General features: G+C 51.3%; 1 protein-coding gene across 2 annotated transcripts; it reads right to left on the bottom strand.

Annotated features, from left to right (window-relative positions):
* Positions 1 to 1,135: 1,135 nt before the first annotated feature.
* SERINC4 (serine incorporator 4) lies at positions 1,136 to 7,659 on the bottom strand. Of its 2 annotated transcripts, XM_035132155.2 has the most exons (11): positions 7,362 to 7,659; positions 6,213 to 6,391; positions 5,999 to 6,078; positions 4,981 to 5,074; positions 4,656 to 4,867; positions 3,942 to 4,037; positions 3,717 to 3,843; positions 3,276 to 3,348; positions 2,480 to 2,531; positions 2,000 to 2,141; positions 1,565 to 1,902 (listed from the first exon to the last, which is right to left on the bottom strand). In XM_035132155.2, exons 1-11 carry the CDS (start codon positions 7,437 to 7,439, stop codon positions 1,689 to 1,691), a joined length of 1,347 nt encoding a protein of 448 aa, XP_034988046.2. In that variant the 5' UTR covers positions 7,440 to 7,659; the 3' UTR covers positions 1,565 to 1,688. The 2 variants fall into 2 exon arrangements, with proteins under 2 accessions (XP_034988045.2, XP_034988046.2); XM_035132154.2 differs by lacking the exon at positions 2,000 to 2,141 and having other exon boundaries at positions 1,136 to 1,902.
* Between the last annotated feature and the right edge of the window lie 8,970 nt (positions 7,660 to 16,629).

Raw genomic sequence — 16,629 nt, 5'->3', positions numbered from 1 at the left:
CAAAGGCAATGGACCTTGAAGAAGAACCTGGCAGAATAAATACATGGCAGGGGGCTTGGATTACCATGACTGCAGGCATCATAGTTTTCCCACGGAGAGACTATGCTCTGTTGGCTCTTGTCAGGTGGCCACAGCCTGTCCCAAATGCTGGCCTGGATGAGTCTCTCCTCCTATTCTCCTCCTATTGCAGCTGACCCAAACCAGGCAGAATGCCCCAGTTTTGCAAGGCAGAGCATTCCCCATCCACACCTAGGGAGGATGCTCTAACCCCTCTCCACCTGCCCTGGGTGAGATACTCTAAACAAAAGTTCCTCTCCCAGGGAAATAACCCAAGATCCCCCAAATGTCAGCAACTTGCTCAGCCTCAGTTGAGGCAATGCTACCCACACCCACAGTATGTGTGGCCATAGGAGGTCTCCCTGCCGTGCATTGGGATAAAGAGGATGGGGGGATTTTTTGCATAAAGAGTGGCACTAGCCTCTTCTGCTGAGGTGCTCTTCCCCATTCCTCCCCTGCCCCTGAGGAGCAAAGAGAACATTTGCAGGAAGGGCCGTCATGGGCTTTGCAGGCGCCAGAAGGTCCCAGGTTCAGTCGCTGATGGCATCTCCAGGTACAACTGGGAATAGGAACCACAGGTGGAGCCAGCAGAGAGAGAAGGCTGTTCCAATGCTGGGCTCGCTCCATCATATTCTCAACTGAGTCTTGCAAGCCCAGCATCTACTATCCTCCCACCCCCTACACTAAAAGGTCCTGCCTAACAACAACCACCCTACCAAGTTGGCGCATTAGCCTCAGCTACTCTGCTGTGAGTTCTAAGGATGGGCAATTTGTACAGAAGGAAAGAAGTAGAGGTGGGGGAAGCAGGTCCACAAGCAGCCTGGAGCAGCCATTAGGATTCAGGAGAGCAGGATGGGCCCCTGAATCTATAAATGCACCCAGCGGCATTACAGTTGAACAAGGTTTTATTGGCAGAGCAAATACAACGTCCACAATGAGCACCAGTCCTTTGGGTCTGTCTCTCCTTGTTAATCAGCACCGCGGCAGGACCCTCCCCCCCCCGTTTGGCAGGATCATCCTTCCACCACCTGTATACATGGGAAGAAGTGCCACAGCAGGAGGCCCCCTCACACCCACCCACCGCACTACAGGTCAGATGTTGCTCACTGCCAAGACCCTGCAGTGTCTAATGGCTGAGAACTGGGGAGAGGCGATGTGTTCCTGTGTTTGATTCTTTGTGTGCACCCTCCTCCTTCCTCTCTCTGGAGTTCTCTGGTCCATATTAGTGGGACTTCACCACTTGGAGCTCTGACTCGTATTTTGTCTAGCCTTGCAACCAACACTGAGGGAGATGGATGGATGGGCATCAGCACCATGCTTTTCCTCTCCTTCCGTTAAAGCACCTGCCTCCTCTGGGCCCCCACTCTGCTGGCCGTTCACATTAAAGGTACCCACTGGGGCAAGGCATGCTGTGGCCAGCAGTGGGACGTGGCATCATGGGCGGCCTTGACATGCATCACCCAGTGCAGATAGTCTTTGGACCAGGCCTGGTCTCTTGGCACCAGGTGGGTCTCTTTGCACCGACCGTTGACCGTTGGTGATCGTGGCAGGCGGCTGAGCCCATGGTAGGCTGTGGCAAAAGCAAAAGAGCCTCCAGGCCCTTTTGGCGGTGGCGGTGGCAGCAGCAGCAGCTACGTAGCAACACTGATGCGGTGAAGGTTGCGCCGCTGGCGACGCACGAAACGCAGGGGGCTGTTGTTGCGTTGGCGCGAGCCCGGGAGGCAGAGCGGGCCCAGCAGAAGCCAGAGGTAGAGGAGGACACAGGCCCAGCCAGAAGAGACCTTAACCCAGAAGGTGGACCAGCTGCCATGAGTGAAGGTGGTCTCGAGCACCGCATTTTCATAGCTGCAAGGAGAGCAGGGCCAGGTTGCATTGCAAGCTCCAAAACTGCCCCCCCCATACCTTTTGCCACTCCCCCTGGATGTGGGCACCTTGTTCCTACCTGAACCAGTTGGTGAGAGTCATCATGACGTACAGCGAGGCCAGGAAGAAGACAAAGTGGAAGGTGGAGTAGCTGTAGACCACGGGGTCGCTGTGCACGATCTGCTGCTCCAATGTGGACCCTTCCTGCTCACCTCTCTGCCCTAGGCCAGGGGTGAAAAAGGGCCCTCCTGCTCACATAGCTCAGGGATCCAAAGCCCTGCTCTGCACCAACAGCAGTGTCTGGTCAAATGACCAGCTATCCTGACTCTTATGGGGTGTCCCATTGTTGGGGAGTCCTGCACACATCCCCTGTCCCTTATTTGAGCATCTAGGGGAAAGGTTCAGGAGAGACTAAGATGAGGAGTGTCCCCAAAGATTGCTCCTCCTGCTATGCATACTTGAGATACCTGCCTTGCATGAAACAGTGGATGGTGTGGGGTTGGGGGGCACTGGAAGGCCTAAGTGGCTTGGGATGCTGCTGGGGCTCCATTGCACTCACCTGCTACCTCCTCTTCCATCTTATCAGGGCAACAGAAGAAACAGGATGCCTTCTGCAAAGAGAACAGGATGGGTCATCCACCGCTCATACAACCTCTTGCCACCTGGCTGTGGTTTCTCTGGCTGCCCCTTAGCTCACAATGGAAACACAGCTGGCAACTGCCAGGGTGGCAGTTAAGTCAGCTCCCACTAGCCCCAGCCTGTCTGGCCAGTAGCCCCAGGGGGTTGGGGATGGGGAGAAGAGAATGGGAGTTGCAGTCCAGCAACACCTGGAAGGCCAGAGGCTCTCCATCCCCATCCTGAGGGTGGTCTGTGGAGTCCTGACTTCCCAGGAAACAAAGAGGGAGCCTAGTATCAGTTATAGAGGGTGCTGGCTTTCCCCCTCTAGCTGAAAAAGGGGCAATTCTACCCTGGTTGTATTTGGAAGTGGTAACCAGGCTAGGATTGGGCCAACCCCTGCCAGGGTTTAGCAGGGGAAATCCATGAGATTTACATTGTGGGGAACAAAGCAGACTGTGCATTTGGACATTAGAACTTGAACACAGGCAGTATCCCAAGAAGCAGGCCTCAGGCACTGAGACATTCATTTTATTGCCTGCCTTTCTGCCCAAACACATACAGTGGTTGCAGCTTGAAATGCTAAATGACAAATAAATGATGAAAGAGCAGAGAATCCCCTAGGGCAATGGAGAATCTTTTCAGGAGCTGGAGGTTAGGGGGGGGGGGAAGCATTGAAGATCAGCAGCTGCCTCTCAAGAGGGTTTCTGCCCCACACTGGACCCTTTCCTGGAACTCACCTTAAACTCAAAGCTGTAGATCTTGACCATCCAGAGAGGTCCAAACAGCTCAGCGAGCATTGATGCTTCATTGCTGCAGGAGGAGAACGGCAAGGATGAGCAAATCAGCAGCAGGAGCCCTTCCTGTTTCTCTGACACAGGATCCATCCTAGTATGCCAGGAGTCCAGCAGGCAGGCTGTGCTCCTCCCCGTCAAGGCTGCCCCAAATTGCTTTGAGGAAAGAATCACTTGGTGGGCAGCCTGAGGGTATTACCCCAGAAGTCCAATGTGACTGGGGTGCAACTTGCCCGCATTCTCCATTAGTCTGTTATCTTGTAACAGGAGTGGGTGGCAGTGCAGGTCCCTTATTCCCAGACCTCTCCTCTGGCCCACTCTGGCAAGCTGGGGTCAAACCTTGGCTTGGAATCTGAGACCCCTGGGAGCACACAGGCAGGTACCCACCAGGCAAAGAGGACGCAGGCGTACATGACCCCAGCACCCAGGATAGCCACTGTTGTGTCCTCCGTCTGCATCCCGTCCTTGCTTACACTGGGGAAGCAGATGGTGAGATTCTGCCCCTTGTACTGCACTGTGGGAGAGGAGGAGGAAAATGCCATTAGCTGATTGAGGGCCTGCCTCACCCCAGTGGATCTCCCCAGAAGGCAAAGGCTCAGAGCTGACACAGACCTTTCTCTGGTGGCCGGCTGGACAGGGCGGAGAACGTCAGGTACATGACGTAGCAGCAGATGATGGAGGCCTGTAAGGGGCTGGAGCTTGGCTGTCCTGGGAGCAGGCAGGTGCAAGGAAAATAAAGGGTTATCAGTGTCCTCAAAAAAACATCCCCATCCCAGCAATAAAGAGTGAAAATGCAGTCTCTGTCTATTGGCCCAGAGTCATTGGTCTACTTGTGAGTACATGATTCTTGATGCTCCCTCACTGCCAGAAGCTGTAGTTAGGGTGTGCTTTAGGAGGCAGAGTATATAAGCCACCTCCTGACTCTTCCAGTTGCTGGAAACATCATAGGCCTCTGGCTCTCTGATCCCCATCCTTGCTGAGCTCCCAGTGACAGGGTCCTGGGACTGTCTCATGACTTTGTTTCTGAATCACCTTTTGCACCTGAACCTATTCTTTCTGCTTGACCTTGTTGTGTACCTAGAAGCCTGCTCTCTTAGGTAAGTATTTGATAAAAATTCTTTACCCCCCCTAGCACCCACTTAGAACCCAACATCATTGGGAGAGGAATTTACAGGGGAAAGAGGGCACTGATTCAGTGCTTCTTGTTTGAGCAATTAAGTCCTGAGAGTGCTCCACACTTTGCTTGTTGCAGGCCGTAGAAGGCTGCGAGCCCCTACCCCTCCAATCCCACCCTGTGCTGCAAAATCCACACATGCCATTACTCACGCAGGCGGACGCAGGGGGTGATGGAGATGAAGGACATGAGGAGGCACAGGGCACCGTTGAAGGCCAGCAGCCCCTTGTTGAGGAAACAGCCGCCTGGGTGGGTGTAGAATTTGTACAGGAAAGTGTAAGCAGTGGAGGCTATGGTGTAGAAGCCCAGTGTGGCCAGGAAGATAGCCAGGTACCAGCGCTTGTCCGTGGAGGCACCTGTCAGCCTGTAAGAGAACAAGGGGAAACCTGAGGTCAGCTCCCTCCCTTCTCCAGCCCCCTTGTGGGCACTTGGTCCAGGAAAGTGCCCCAACCCGTTCCATCCAGAAGGCAGACTCACCAGTTCTTGTTCCAGGTGTGGGCAAAGGCTGTGATCAGCACCAGTTGGACCAGGATGAAGGCAAAGCCGCCACAGACACCAACCAAGTGCCAGGCTGCAAAGGCCAAAGGAGGACAGAAATGTGGGCTGTAGTCAGGGGGACCAAAGAAGCTAAGTGCCACCTCTGGCTGTCCTGCCAGGCTGTTTCCCCTCTGGAAAGCCAGCTCAGCTCTGGCCAGGAAAGGCAGGAAAGAGGCTCTTCCGACTTAGATCCCTCAAAGAGAAGCCCTTTTTGACTGAGCAGGAACATGAGCCTGCTCGGTCAGGCCAATGAGGGCCCATCTAGTCCAGCATCCTTTTCTCATGGTGGCCAACAAGATGCCTCAATGGGAAACCAGCAAGCAGGATTTGAGCACGAGCTCCCTTTCCTTTTGTGCTTTCCAGGAACTGGTATTCAGAAGCAAAGGTGCCTCCATGAATTTGTCCAACCTTTTAAAGCAATCTTTCAAAGCTGGTGGCCATCACACCTATGGGTCCCCTCAGAGGATTTTCAGTAAGGAAATAAGCCCCACCAGAGGGAGGGATGCTGATTCTGACAGAAACAGAAAAGGATGAGGGAATGGCTCCATTTTGCCTGTTCAGAAAGATGTCAAGCAAAAAGGGTCCATATATGTTCCCATTGTTGTTTTCAAGTCTGCAGATAACAATGAATGATAAGTGCTTCTTTCTTTCCTTACATTCTTTTGATATTTCTTTTACCTTGAAATTTATGTAAGTTACCCAAACAGTTATTCACGTTACATAATTTAAACCTACATCAAACAGCGGGCAGCAAGACAAATCATGTCATATTTGGTGGAAACTGAACTGCAGCAGAATGGAAATGAGGCTGGTGAAGAAGGGAAATGGCTGCCTTCCTCCATCCCTACCTGGAGGGCTGTCCCTACAGTGAGGAGGGGTGGGGCTCTTGGCAAGAGCAAGTTGTAGAGCCACCAGCCTGATCCAGCAGCCAAGTGGGCTGCTCTTCTATTCTCCTTACCTCGGAGGAAGCGCTGGTCTTGGATGAAGAAGGCGGCTGCGCAGAGCCCCACAAGGATGAGGAGCTTCAGGAACCAGAACCTGCAACAGACCCCAAAGAGGTGGTGAATAACCAAGGTGGCCCCTGGATGGACGGGCCTGTGGCTTCCTCTGCCTGCTCCTCCGTAACAGCCCGGGGGCTGCCAGGTCTGTGTCAGGACCTCCCTTCTCCTCACCCATTGTGCAACAGGGCGCGGAAGTTGCTGCTGGACTTGATGTTGACCAAGAAGGCTGCCAGGCCCAGGTAGAAGCAGGCGGTGCCAAAGCAGACCCTGTAGACGGCTGAGTAGCCCACCAGGATGTCACAGTCACTGCCCCCAGGAAGGTGTTCACACAGCACTGCGTAGAAAGGCACCTGTGGGAGGAAGGGAGAGAAGAGACCCGGGGTGGGAGGAAGCATTGCCAGAACTTCCACACTGGAACCCTTTATGTATTTATTTATTTATTTATTTATTTATTCATTCATTCATTCATTCATTCATTCATTCATTGCATTTATATCCCAAGGAACTCAAGGCAGCATGCATGGCTATTTCCCATCTCATTTAATCCCCACAACAACCCTGTGAGGGAAGATAGGCTGAGATGTGGGGACCGGACCCCCAAATCACACCCAGTGAGCTTCATGGCCAAGTAGGGATTTGAACCCTTGTATTCTGTGTCCAAGTCCAACATACTAACCACTGTGCCACTATCTAGCGTGGAATTAAAATGTTTGCTTTGCAGAGCCCACCCTCTGCTTTCTTCTCTTTTTAAATAGAACTAGAGTAATAGCATTTTAGGGACCCAGGTGGCGCTGTGGGTTAAACCACAGAGTCTAGGGCTTGCTGATCAGAAGGTCGGTGGTTTGAATCCCTGCAACGGGGTGAGCTCCCGTTGCTTGGTCTCAGCTCCTGCCCACCTAGCAGTTCGAAAGCACATCAAAGTGCAAGTAGATAAATAGGGACCGCTCCGGCGGGAAGGTAAACGGCGTTTCTGTGTGCTGCTCTGGTTCGCCAGAAGCAGCTTTGTCATGCTGGCCACATGACCCGGAAGCTGTCTGCAGACAAACGCCGGCTCCCTTGGCCTATAGAGCGAGATGAGCGCTGCAACCCCAGAGTCGGACACAACTGGACCCGATGGTCAGGGGCCCCTTTACCCTTTAATAGCATTTTAAAAAGGGAAGTGAATTAATACGAGGAAGCTGGTCATTCGAGTCCCTCCCTACCACCTGGAGATTATTTTCTTAGTATAGTGGCCAGTTGTCCTCCCCACCCCCCACCCCAATGAGCCTCCAGGTGGAGGAGGCTCCCGATGGCAGTGGCAGTGGCTTCTCATTCACTCACGTTCTCCTTGATGGCTTCGGCCACAGTGCGGGAGAGCATGAAGCAGCAGCTGGCGCAGGCCAGGATGTGGAAGAGCATGTAGAGGAGCCGGGTACCCGTCGAGACCTTGATGCCGGGGCAGCAGGGACAGCACAAGGTGCAAGGGGCTGGGCCACAGCAGCAGCAAATCTGAGCAGGGGAGAGGGAAGTTGAGTGTTACCTACTTAGGCCGTCTCTACATGCCCAGCAACCCTCTGTCTCCCTACCCACAATGAGCTGGACTCCCTGCCTCTTCCATCTCACTGGATCCTTCACCCCAAGCCTCTGCCAACAGAAAGCAGCTGGGGTCTGTTGCCTGCATGGGTGAGGGCCTGGGCAGCCGGATTGTCCTGGGCTTGGCCCACCCACAAGGCTGTCCCTGAGCAGGTCCTTGAGCAGTGAGTGAGGGGCACAGCCTGCAGGAGGCAGGATTAAGGGGATTGGGAAGCTCAGGTGCCATCTGTTACTGCTGGAGGGGGGGGGCAGGCATCACATTCAGGGTCCAACATGCTTCCACCAACCCACCAGTCTCTGGTTCAGCCAGACAAAATATGCAAAAGAAGCAACCTAGCTCTTGGGGCCAGCTGTGGGTCAAGAACTGGCAATGACACAGAATTTCTAAGGTGGTGTTTTAGTTCTTAATGGTAATTTCTTTTTGCTGTTCTATACTGTACTTTAGAGCAGCTCCTCCTACGGAACAGCTAAACAGCTGCAGTTAATAAATAAAACAATTCATGCATGGTTTTTCCCTTGTGGGAAAAGCAGCCGTGGGTTGTTTCTGGGCCCTCAGAGGGTTTTGTGCCACCCATCCTGAGACTGGAACACACAATAGGTTAGAAAGGGAGGGCACATTCCTGTCGCTGAAACGTGCCAGCTGATCAGTCCACTATGGGAGTAGCATAATAGGCACCAATCTGTGAGCAGAAATGGGCTTGCCAGGCTGACTCCACAGGCTTCCCTGTAATCTGGAGTTCACATGTGCCCAGGAGGATTGCTCTGGCACTGTCAATCAGTCCAATTGACAGTGGAATATTTTAAAGGTAAATTTCAGAGCGCACACACAGGAAGATGAGTTTGTACACCAAGCAGGGATCACTGCCGAATGGCACACTTTAAGACCAGGAAGGACTGTGGCTCGGTGGCAGAGCATCTGCTTGGCATCTTGAAGGCTCCAGGTTCAATCTCAAGCAGCTTCTCTAGGTATGGCTGGGATGGCCCCTGAATGAAGACTGGAGAGCTATGCTGTCAGCCAGTGTAGACAGTGCTGAGCTGGATAGTCTGATTCATAGCTGCCAAGTTATCCCTTTTTTAAAGGGATTTTCCCTTATGCTGAATAGGCTTCCTCGCGAGAAAAGGGAAAACTTGGCAGCTATGGTCTGATTTAGTAGTAGAATATGGCTCCTGACACTCCAATGCTCATTGTTTTAAACTTGCTTGCATTGCCTAATTATCACTCTGCAGGACATCTTTGAATGCCAACAACCTTCTTATTAGCCCACTTTCCAAAGACTCCAAAGCTCCTGTGTCACTGAGTTCTCTGTCTGCTGCTTCCAACCAGTTTTGCAGCTGTTGCATTTATTCTTCTTTCTCTGGGTCTAGCACAGCAACACCTGAGTCCCATACAGCAATGGCCCCAAAGAGGAGCCAGCCAAAGCCTCCCACCCACCCCTAGCTCTGCACCTGAGCATCCTGCTAAGCTGTATTCTCAGAGTCCATCTGGCCACCAATAACCCTAGAGAGGGATTAGAGCAGGCATCCCCAAACTTTGGCCCTCCAGATGTTTTGGACTACAATTCTCATCATCCCTGACCACTGGTCCTGTTAGCTAGGGATCATGGGAGTTGTAGGCCAAAACATCTGGAGGGCCGCAGTTTGCGGATGCCTGGATTAGAGTCACTCCTAATTGACACAGGCACAGCATGCCTCCCCTCCTCCCACCTGAGCTAGGCAGAGCCCCTCCCCGTGATCTGCAGTTGGGCCAATGAAGTTAGGGATGCATGGGTGGGGGACCACCTTTGCTAGTGGCCACATTTTTGGCCTGCCTGAGGAAGCTCCTTGAACACCTTTCACCCTCCTTGGTCAAGAAGCACATCTGGGAAAGAGTTTGAATGGAATGTGTTCCTCAACCATAGCTGCCAAGTTCTCCCTTTTTTTTTTTTAAGGGAAATTCCCTTATGCTGAATAGGCTTCCTCGCAAGAAAAGGGAAAACTTGGCAGCTATGTCCTCAGCCCAGCTGGGATATCACCTTAAGATGGGGAGCTTAATTCTCCATGTGCCCAGAGCCAGGGCCCTGAAACTGCTGCCCATCAGCTTAAGGAGATTTTATGGAGACGACCCCTCCAGGCACCAACCAACATCTTAGAGAAACACCCCCTTGGATTCCTGTTAAAAGAGAGGCAGGGGCACCACACCTAGAGGGAAATTGGTGCTCTGCTTCCTAGAAGCTACTCTACACAAAGAAGGTGCTCATGTCCCATTCCTGGGCAGCTAACGACCTACAAGAAGCACCCAGGACTGTTTCTGGCCTTGATATTGTGACTGCAAAAAGAATCAAGGCAGCCCCTATGAGGAAGGGATCGTAGATACCAAGAAGGGGAGGGTCCAAGGAACATGTCAGAGGAGAAAAGTGTACCAGTTTAGAAAACAGATGGATGAGTGGGTGAATCCTGAGCTTCTAGAGGCAAGAGTTGGTACCAGGTTATGGGGTAGCATCTCTATTGAGGCTCCTTCCAGGCAGGAATTCATTGTGGAAACAATGCTGCTCAGGCATGCAAGCTTTCTGCATTGTCTATACCAGTGTTTCCCAACCTTGTGCCTCCAGCTGTTTTCGGACTACAATTCCCATCATTCCTGACCACTGGTCTTGCTAGCTAGGGATGATGGGAGTTGTAGTCCCAAAACATCTGGAGGCACAAGGTTGGGAAACACTGGTCTATACAACACCACTGTCATCAAAATCCTAGCCCACATTTTTTAAATTTACATTTAATCCGGATTTCCCCTTCCTGTGGGAAATCCGATAAGTAGAAACAACCTGTTAGACATCCGCAGTCTCTGTCTGGTGTGGAAATTCCTTGGCACAGAGTTGTTGTGGGGTTTTTTTTAGGGGTGAGGAGGGGTGGTTTATCATGTGTGTGGCATTGACTGATGCTTTGGTGGGTGGCCTCTATCACACACATAAACCCGGCATTCGTCAGCTCCTCTCCAGAGCACAAGTTAAGCTATTTTGTTCCAGATACACCAGTAACAGACAGAAGGTGTTCATTCCCAGTAAGGACTACAATGCTGAAGGTGCATTTGAATTTCAGCGGCCTGAAGAGAGGGAGTTGTGATATCAAGTCAATGTGGGGAATTACCTCTTCAGACTGTAATCACAGTACATACAACAGATCAATATAGCACTTCCCCAAGTATTTAAAAAAAGAATCAAAAGAGATATCACTCCCCCTTCTGCCAACAGGCCTCCAGTTTGTGCCTTGTGAAACACGACAACTAACTGGGCTGGCCACGTTTGCCCTCTCGCCTTCTTCTGTGTTGCCAGCAATGCAGAGGAGGGGCAAAAAAAGCCACCAACTGAATTAATTCTGCCAGGCTCCACCCTCTGATGTGGATGGCAAGCAGCGGGATAACAGTGAAAATCCACAGCTGAATAAACAAGATGCATGGAAGGCCACGTCCCAATTGCACAATTGCATGCATCTGAAAACCAGCCCTGCAGGACCCGTTTGCAACAGAAAGCCCCTTCCGGAAGTCCCCCTGAGCACTGGGGAACAGTGCTGGGCAGACTGTGTGAACAAGGCAAGAGGGGTGGTGACCCAAACCGCCCCCCCCCCCCCGGCCACACATGCATCACCCCAAGAATCCTCTGCATGTGTTTTTTTCTACATTCTCGTTGTCAGTCCAATTATCTTTCATTTAGTTGTGTTGATTGTCACGGCTGATGCTCACAAGCCTTTTTTTTCTGAACCTCCATGAGAGGCCTGATCCTTCCCTGGTTTTGGAGCTGAGGGCAAGGGCCAAGTGGGCTGCTGGGCAAATAGCTAGCTTGCTTTCCCCAACGTTGGCCATGGCTAGAGGCTTCCTCACTTGAGGGGAGGTTGCTGGGAGTCTGGCCTGAACTTGGGCCTTGCAGGCACACCAGAAGGGCCATTGTGGCTCAGTGGCAGAGCACCTGCTTGGCATGCAGAAGGCCCTTGGTTCAATACTCAGCGGCATTTCCAGGAAAGGCTAGGAATGCCCCCTGTCTGATACCCTGGTGAGGTGCTGCCAGTCAGTGTGGCCCAGGGGTGGAAGAAGCAGCTCGTGTTCAAGCTGGCATCGCCTGTTCTGGCTGTTCCCACCCTTGGGGGGCCTCTTGTGCCAGGCCTTGGCCAGACCCCAGAGCTGACAAGTCTTACCTGGGCCTTGCAGTAGCCTGGCACCATCCCTCCTCCTCTGTTCCCGGTGGCCCCAGCTCCCCAAGGGAACGGCTGGATGTCCTGCCCTTGTCCCCCAGTCATCCGCTCCTGCCTCCGTGGGCCCAGCCCTTTGCTCAGCAGCACATCCCTGGGACCAGGTGGAAAGTGGATGCAAAGAGAAAGCCAATTAGCTGAGAGCCTGAGATTGGCCAACTGGCAACCCCCTGCCTCCACCTTTGATCCCTGGGACCAGCGATTGGCCCTCCTGGGGTGGGGGGAGGGTGCGCCTTTCCCCTCCACTTGCCTTTCTGCCTGATTATGTCAGGAGCCAAATCTGCCTCTTTAACCCTCTTACCCGGCAGAAATAGAGAGCTTAGCCGTTCCGTTGGGTTAGGTGAATCTCAGGCTGTTGTTGCAAGATGGAAGGGGCAGGAGCCTTCTCACCTCAGGTCCCCTCAGGGAGCAAAGTAGCAGCCACAGAGGCAGAGGCAAGGCCTTGCCTGGCAAGCGAGCCTCTGTGAACCTGCTCCAAGGGCAGGGAGGGTGGCAGGCAGGCAGGCAGAGGACTCCACCACCCTTCAGCCATGCACGACTACTGGCCTCTTTTGGCTGCCAGAGTCTGGGCAGGGCTTCCATCGGGGAACTAAAACTGATCTGGCCATAGCAGAACACACTTTAGTTGCATCCTGTGTGGATTACTGTTAACGTACTCTGTGTGGGGCTGCCTTTGAAAAGTGCCCATAAACTTCAACTGGTCCAAAAAGGTGAAGCTAGACCAGGGGTAGGCAACCTAAGGCCCATGGGCCGGATGCAGCCCAATCGCCTTCTCAATCCGGCCTGTGGACGGTCCAGGAATCAGCGTGTTTTTACATGAGTAGAATGTGTGCTTTTATTTAAATGCATCTCTGGGTTAATAGTAGGGCATAGGAATTCGTTCATTATTCCCCCCCCCCAAAAAAAAATATAGTCCGGCCCACCATATGGTCTGAGGGACAGTGGATCAGCCCACAGCTGAAAAAGGTTGCTGACCTCTGAGCTAGACCGTGGGTAGGCAAACTAAGGCCCGGGGGCCGGATCCGGCCTAATCGCCTTCTAAATCTGGCCCACGGACGGTCCAGGAATCAGCCGGTTTTACATGAGTAGAATGTGTCCTTTTACTTAAAATGCAACTCTGGGTTATTTGTGGAGCATAGGAATTCATTCATTTCCCCCAAAAAATATAGTCCGGCCCCCCACAAGGTCTGAGGGACAGTGAACCGGCCCCCTGCTGAAAAGGTTTGCTGACCCCTGAGCTAGACTGTTGACTGGGGCAGGTTATAGGAACCATATGACTCCCTTGTTGCAACAGCTCCGCTGGCTACCAGTTTGTTTCCAGGCACAATTCAAAGTGTTGGTTGTGACCAATAAAGCCCTTTCTGAAAGACCATATTCTTCCATACAAACCTGCCTGCGCTCCGAGATCTTCAGAGAAGACCCTTCTATCAGTCCTGCCAACCTCACAGGCATACGAAGTTTGTGGCAATGCAGGGCCGTCTTGATGGCTGCTCCCATGAACTTCCTAGAGAAGCCAGAATGGCTCCCACCTTGTCCTTTGCCAGCAGGTGAAGACTGTTTTATTCCGACAGGCCTTGGGGAACTGACTTGTTTCGTGGGTGTTTTGAAGGAAAGGTCTCTTAATACTGCTGTTTATTTTTACTGCTTTTTAAAATAGCTTTGTTCTTTATATTGTTTTACCTCTACTGGAGTTTAGTTGCTTTTTAATGATCATAGAATGGTATAGTTGGAAGGGACCATGAGGATTATCTTGTACCAACCCCTGCAATCCAGGAATATCCAGCTGTCCCATACAAGGATCAAACCTGCAACCCTGGCATTATCCACACCAAACTCTAACCAACTAAGCAATCACAGCTTATATGTTTTTAGCTTTCTGTATTTTATCTGTGTTGTATTAATTTGTGCAAGTCACCTTGAATCCTGGTTGGGGGCGAATGCGCGATATAAATAAATATAATAATTAATGATATTGTCAGGGGGACTCCCTGCAGGCCCTATCATCCTGAACAGCACTACGACCAGCGACAGCAGTAGCAGCGGGTCAGGTGGGGGGAATGAGGAATGGAGCGGAATGGAGGGAGGGCTCAGTGAGGCATCCGAGCCCTTGCACCGCCCCAGCCATCTAGTGGAGGAAGGAGGGCTCGGTGATGTATCAGAGCCCCTGCACTGCCCTAGCCAACAGGTGGAAGAGGGAGCGCAGCTGCTTCCGGCACCCAAATTGAGGCGCGCGTCCAAGCGCAGGTTTAGGGGGCAGCGTTTCGGGGTCCCCAAGCTATTATGCTGGCCCCGAAGCAGAAGGGCACCATTGCCGGATTCTGCTAGTGACTAGGAGGTCATGTTTTCTGCTATCTCTGCACTGTAAATAGTATGCACAATAAAACCTTAAAAGACAGATCGGACTGGAGCGTCTTTACTCGAGAGTAGCCGCAACAATCCCCTGATAGATATGAACAACTCTAGAGCAACAAACAAGCTTGCGTCGCCTTGAAGACAAACAGGTGAGAATCTGACATTTGGGGATTTGCCAGATGTCTAATCCCTGTGAAACAAGGTGGGGAGGCCACAAGAATGACAATTGCTCTACCATCCTGCTTATCCAGTCCTAGAGAATGATTTCCACACCCTAGCTGTTGCAAGGAAGTGTGGGTGGGTATCTGACTCCCTTCCTGTGCCCTCCCCATGTGCTATGGAGAGGCCCCAGGTCCACTGAAAGGCTCAGCCTGCTTTCCCCTGGGATCTGTCCTCACCCAGCCACTGCCACACCCTTAAAACCTTTCCTTCCCCATGAACTGCCTGATCTCTGAGCTCTCTGCTATGGCATAATAATTCCCTCCGCCTAACAAACACCGCCTCGCCTGTGACATTAGGCACACCCCACCTTACCCACACTCTGCCTCTTATTCTTTCCAGGTCTGCTGTCCTGCGAAGAAAGCAGATAAATAAGTATTTTTCTCCCTCTCTCGTAATACTAAGAGCTCACTGGGGCCCGTCCAATGGAACTGGATGGTGGGAGATTCAGGAGAGATGAAGAGAAGCACTTCTCACCATAGTTTAATGATGGTATTTGCTACCACAATATGTAATGATGGCCACCAATGTGGATAGCTTTAAAATGAAATTATTAGATAATTTAAAGAAGGAAAAAGCTACCAGTGGCTACTAGCCACAGTAGTTGTGTTCTACCTGTACTCTCTTATATGCCTCTGAATGCCAGTTCATAGGAATCACGAGTGTTATTGCACTCTGGCCCTGCTTGTAGGCTTCCTATAGGGACATCTGGTTGGTCACTGTGAGAACAGGATTCTAGACTAGATGGACTTTCAGTCCACATCCACAAGAGGCCCACCACCTGTGCTTTTCTGCTTTTCCTTTTGACCTCAGTGTTTACAATTCCACCAACTTGCCTGCCCTTCCAGGATAACTCAGGACAACACTGATGACATGACCCGTAGGCCCACAAAGGCTTACACTGGTTAATTTTTAAGGTGGCACAAGACGCTTTTTCTTAACGTTGTGTTTGGCAGTCTGTGGCAGCTTATCTCCATGCCTGCCGCCTGCCGTAACTGGTGTATAGAAATACCTGGCCCAAACATTTAGACTGATGCAAGTTGTTCAGATTCAGGGTTGAAGGCTGACTGTTTCTTTTGGGGGGCCCTGAACAAAAATGTGAGCAGCAATACAAAAATCCAGGCTTTTATAATAGCTAGGACTGGGCAGCAGTGTTTGTGTCCCCTTCCCAGAAAATGGAGGTACTTCTTTGCTCTTTCAGTCTTGTTTCCAGTAAATGGGGTGCTGTTTATTTTAGCTTTAGTTTGTAAGCAAATAACTCAAATGTCCATTGGATGAATAGCATACAGTTGGCTTCTGGATTTGGGCTGCGAAGCGGAGGGTCAATGAACTACTGTAGCTTGACCTATTCTCCAATCTCAGGGGATATTGGGGGTGGGGGGAAACAAGGTGCAAAGGGGGAAGCGGTCATTAATGCAGTGCTAAAAGAAAGCACGTATTTGTTTAAGGAGACAAAGTCAGAGAAGATATGCAAACATAATCCCAGGGGAGCCAGGGGTGAAGGCTTTCTCTCCTCCACCTCTGTTTTGCTATCAAAATCACTCTCACAGTTGCTTTCTCCTTGCAAGATAAAATATAGGAAGTGGGAAGGATTTTGTTGCAAAAATGTGGGAACAGTGTTTCACCCTTTCCCTCAGGGCCATTCCTGTGATCAATTCCACAGTTGCTCAATCCACATTTCCTTTAAATAAAACCCACCAAGAGACTGGATAATAATAATAATAATAATAATAATGAACAAATAATTCTGAACTACCTTGCAGGGTTGTTGTTCAATACCTTCAATCTGTCTCCATCTCTAATCTGCAGCATACATTGCAGTGGTCTACACTGCAGGAATGTCATTCAGTAGCTTCCTCAGCCACGGTTTCCCACACAATAAAGAGACAATGGGCTGCATTGACATGGTACTTTTTAGTGTTTGAAAATCTTTTAAAAGCCATATTTTTCCTATGAGAACTACAAAGGAGTAGAGCCCTTTGCTTTTGTTGCTCTCATTCTGTTTTCTCTCCTCCGCCCACCACGCCTATTTATAACTGCTAGGTTTCTATAGTGCTTGCTCTATCGGGTGGGGGCAGGAAGGTCAAAAAGAACCTGGAAGCTCCACCTGCAGATGTTTGGCTTGCCAGTCTACATTCCACTCTCTATGGTGGCGCAGGGCATCGGCGCTCTAGGCTCTTGCGCTGATCTCTATATTAGTGCCGCTTTCTCCTTTTCCCGCAGCTTC

Source organism: Zootoca vivipara, chromosome 14 (assembly GCF_963506605.1).
Source record: "Zootoca vivipara chromosome 14, rZooViv1.1, whole genome shotgun sequence".
In the NCBI taxonomy this organism is placed as follows: domain Eukaryota; kingdom Metazoa; phylum Chordata; class Lepidosauria; order Squamata; family Lacertidae; genus Zootoca; species Zootoca vivipara.
This window is presented reverse-complemented; position numbering and strand designations above follow the sequence as displayed.

What these genes read in the sequence shown, in the direction of transcription:
- SERINC4 (XM_035132154.2), bottom strand. Translation starts at nt 7,439, where the DNA reads ATGCTCTTCCACATCCTGGCCTGCGCCAGCTGCTGCTTCATGCTCTCC. An exon ending in CAGCCGGCCACCAGAGAAAG is followed by an intron (nt 3,844 to 3,941) that starts GTCTGTGTCAGC and finishes CCTCTCCCACAG; the next exon opens with TGCAGTACAAGGGGCAGAAT. An exon ending in GATGGAAGAGGAGGTAGCAG is followed by an intron (nt 1,903 to 2,479) that starts GTGAGTGCAATG and finishes CTCTCCTTGCAG; the next exon opens with CTATGAAAATGCGGTGCTCG.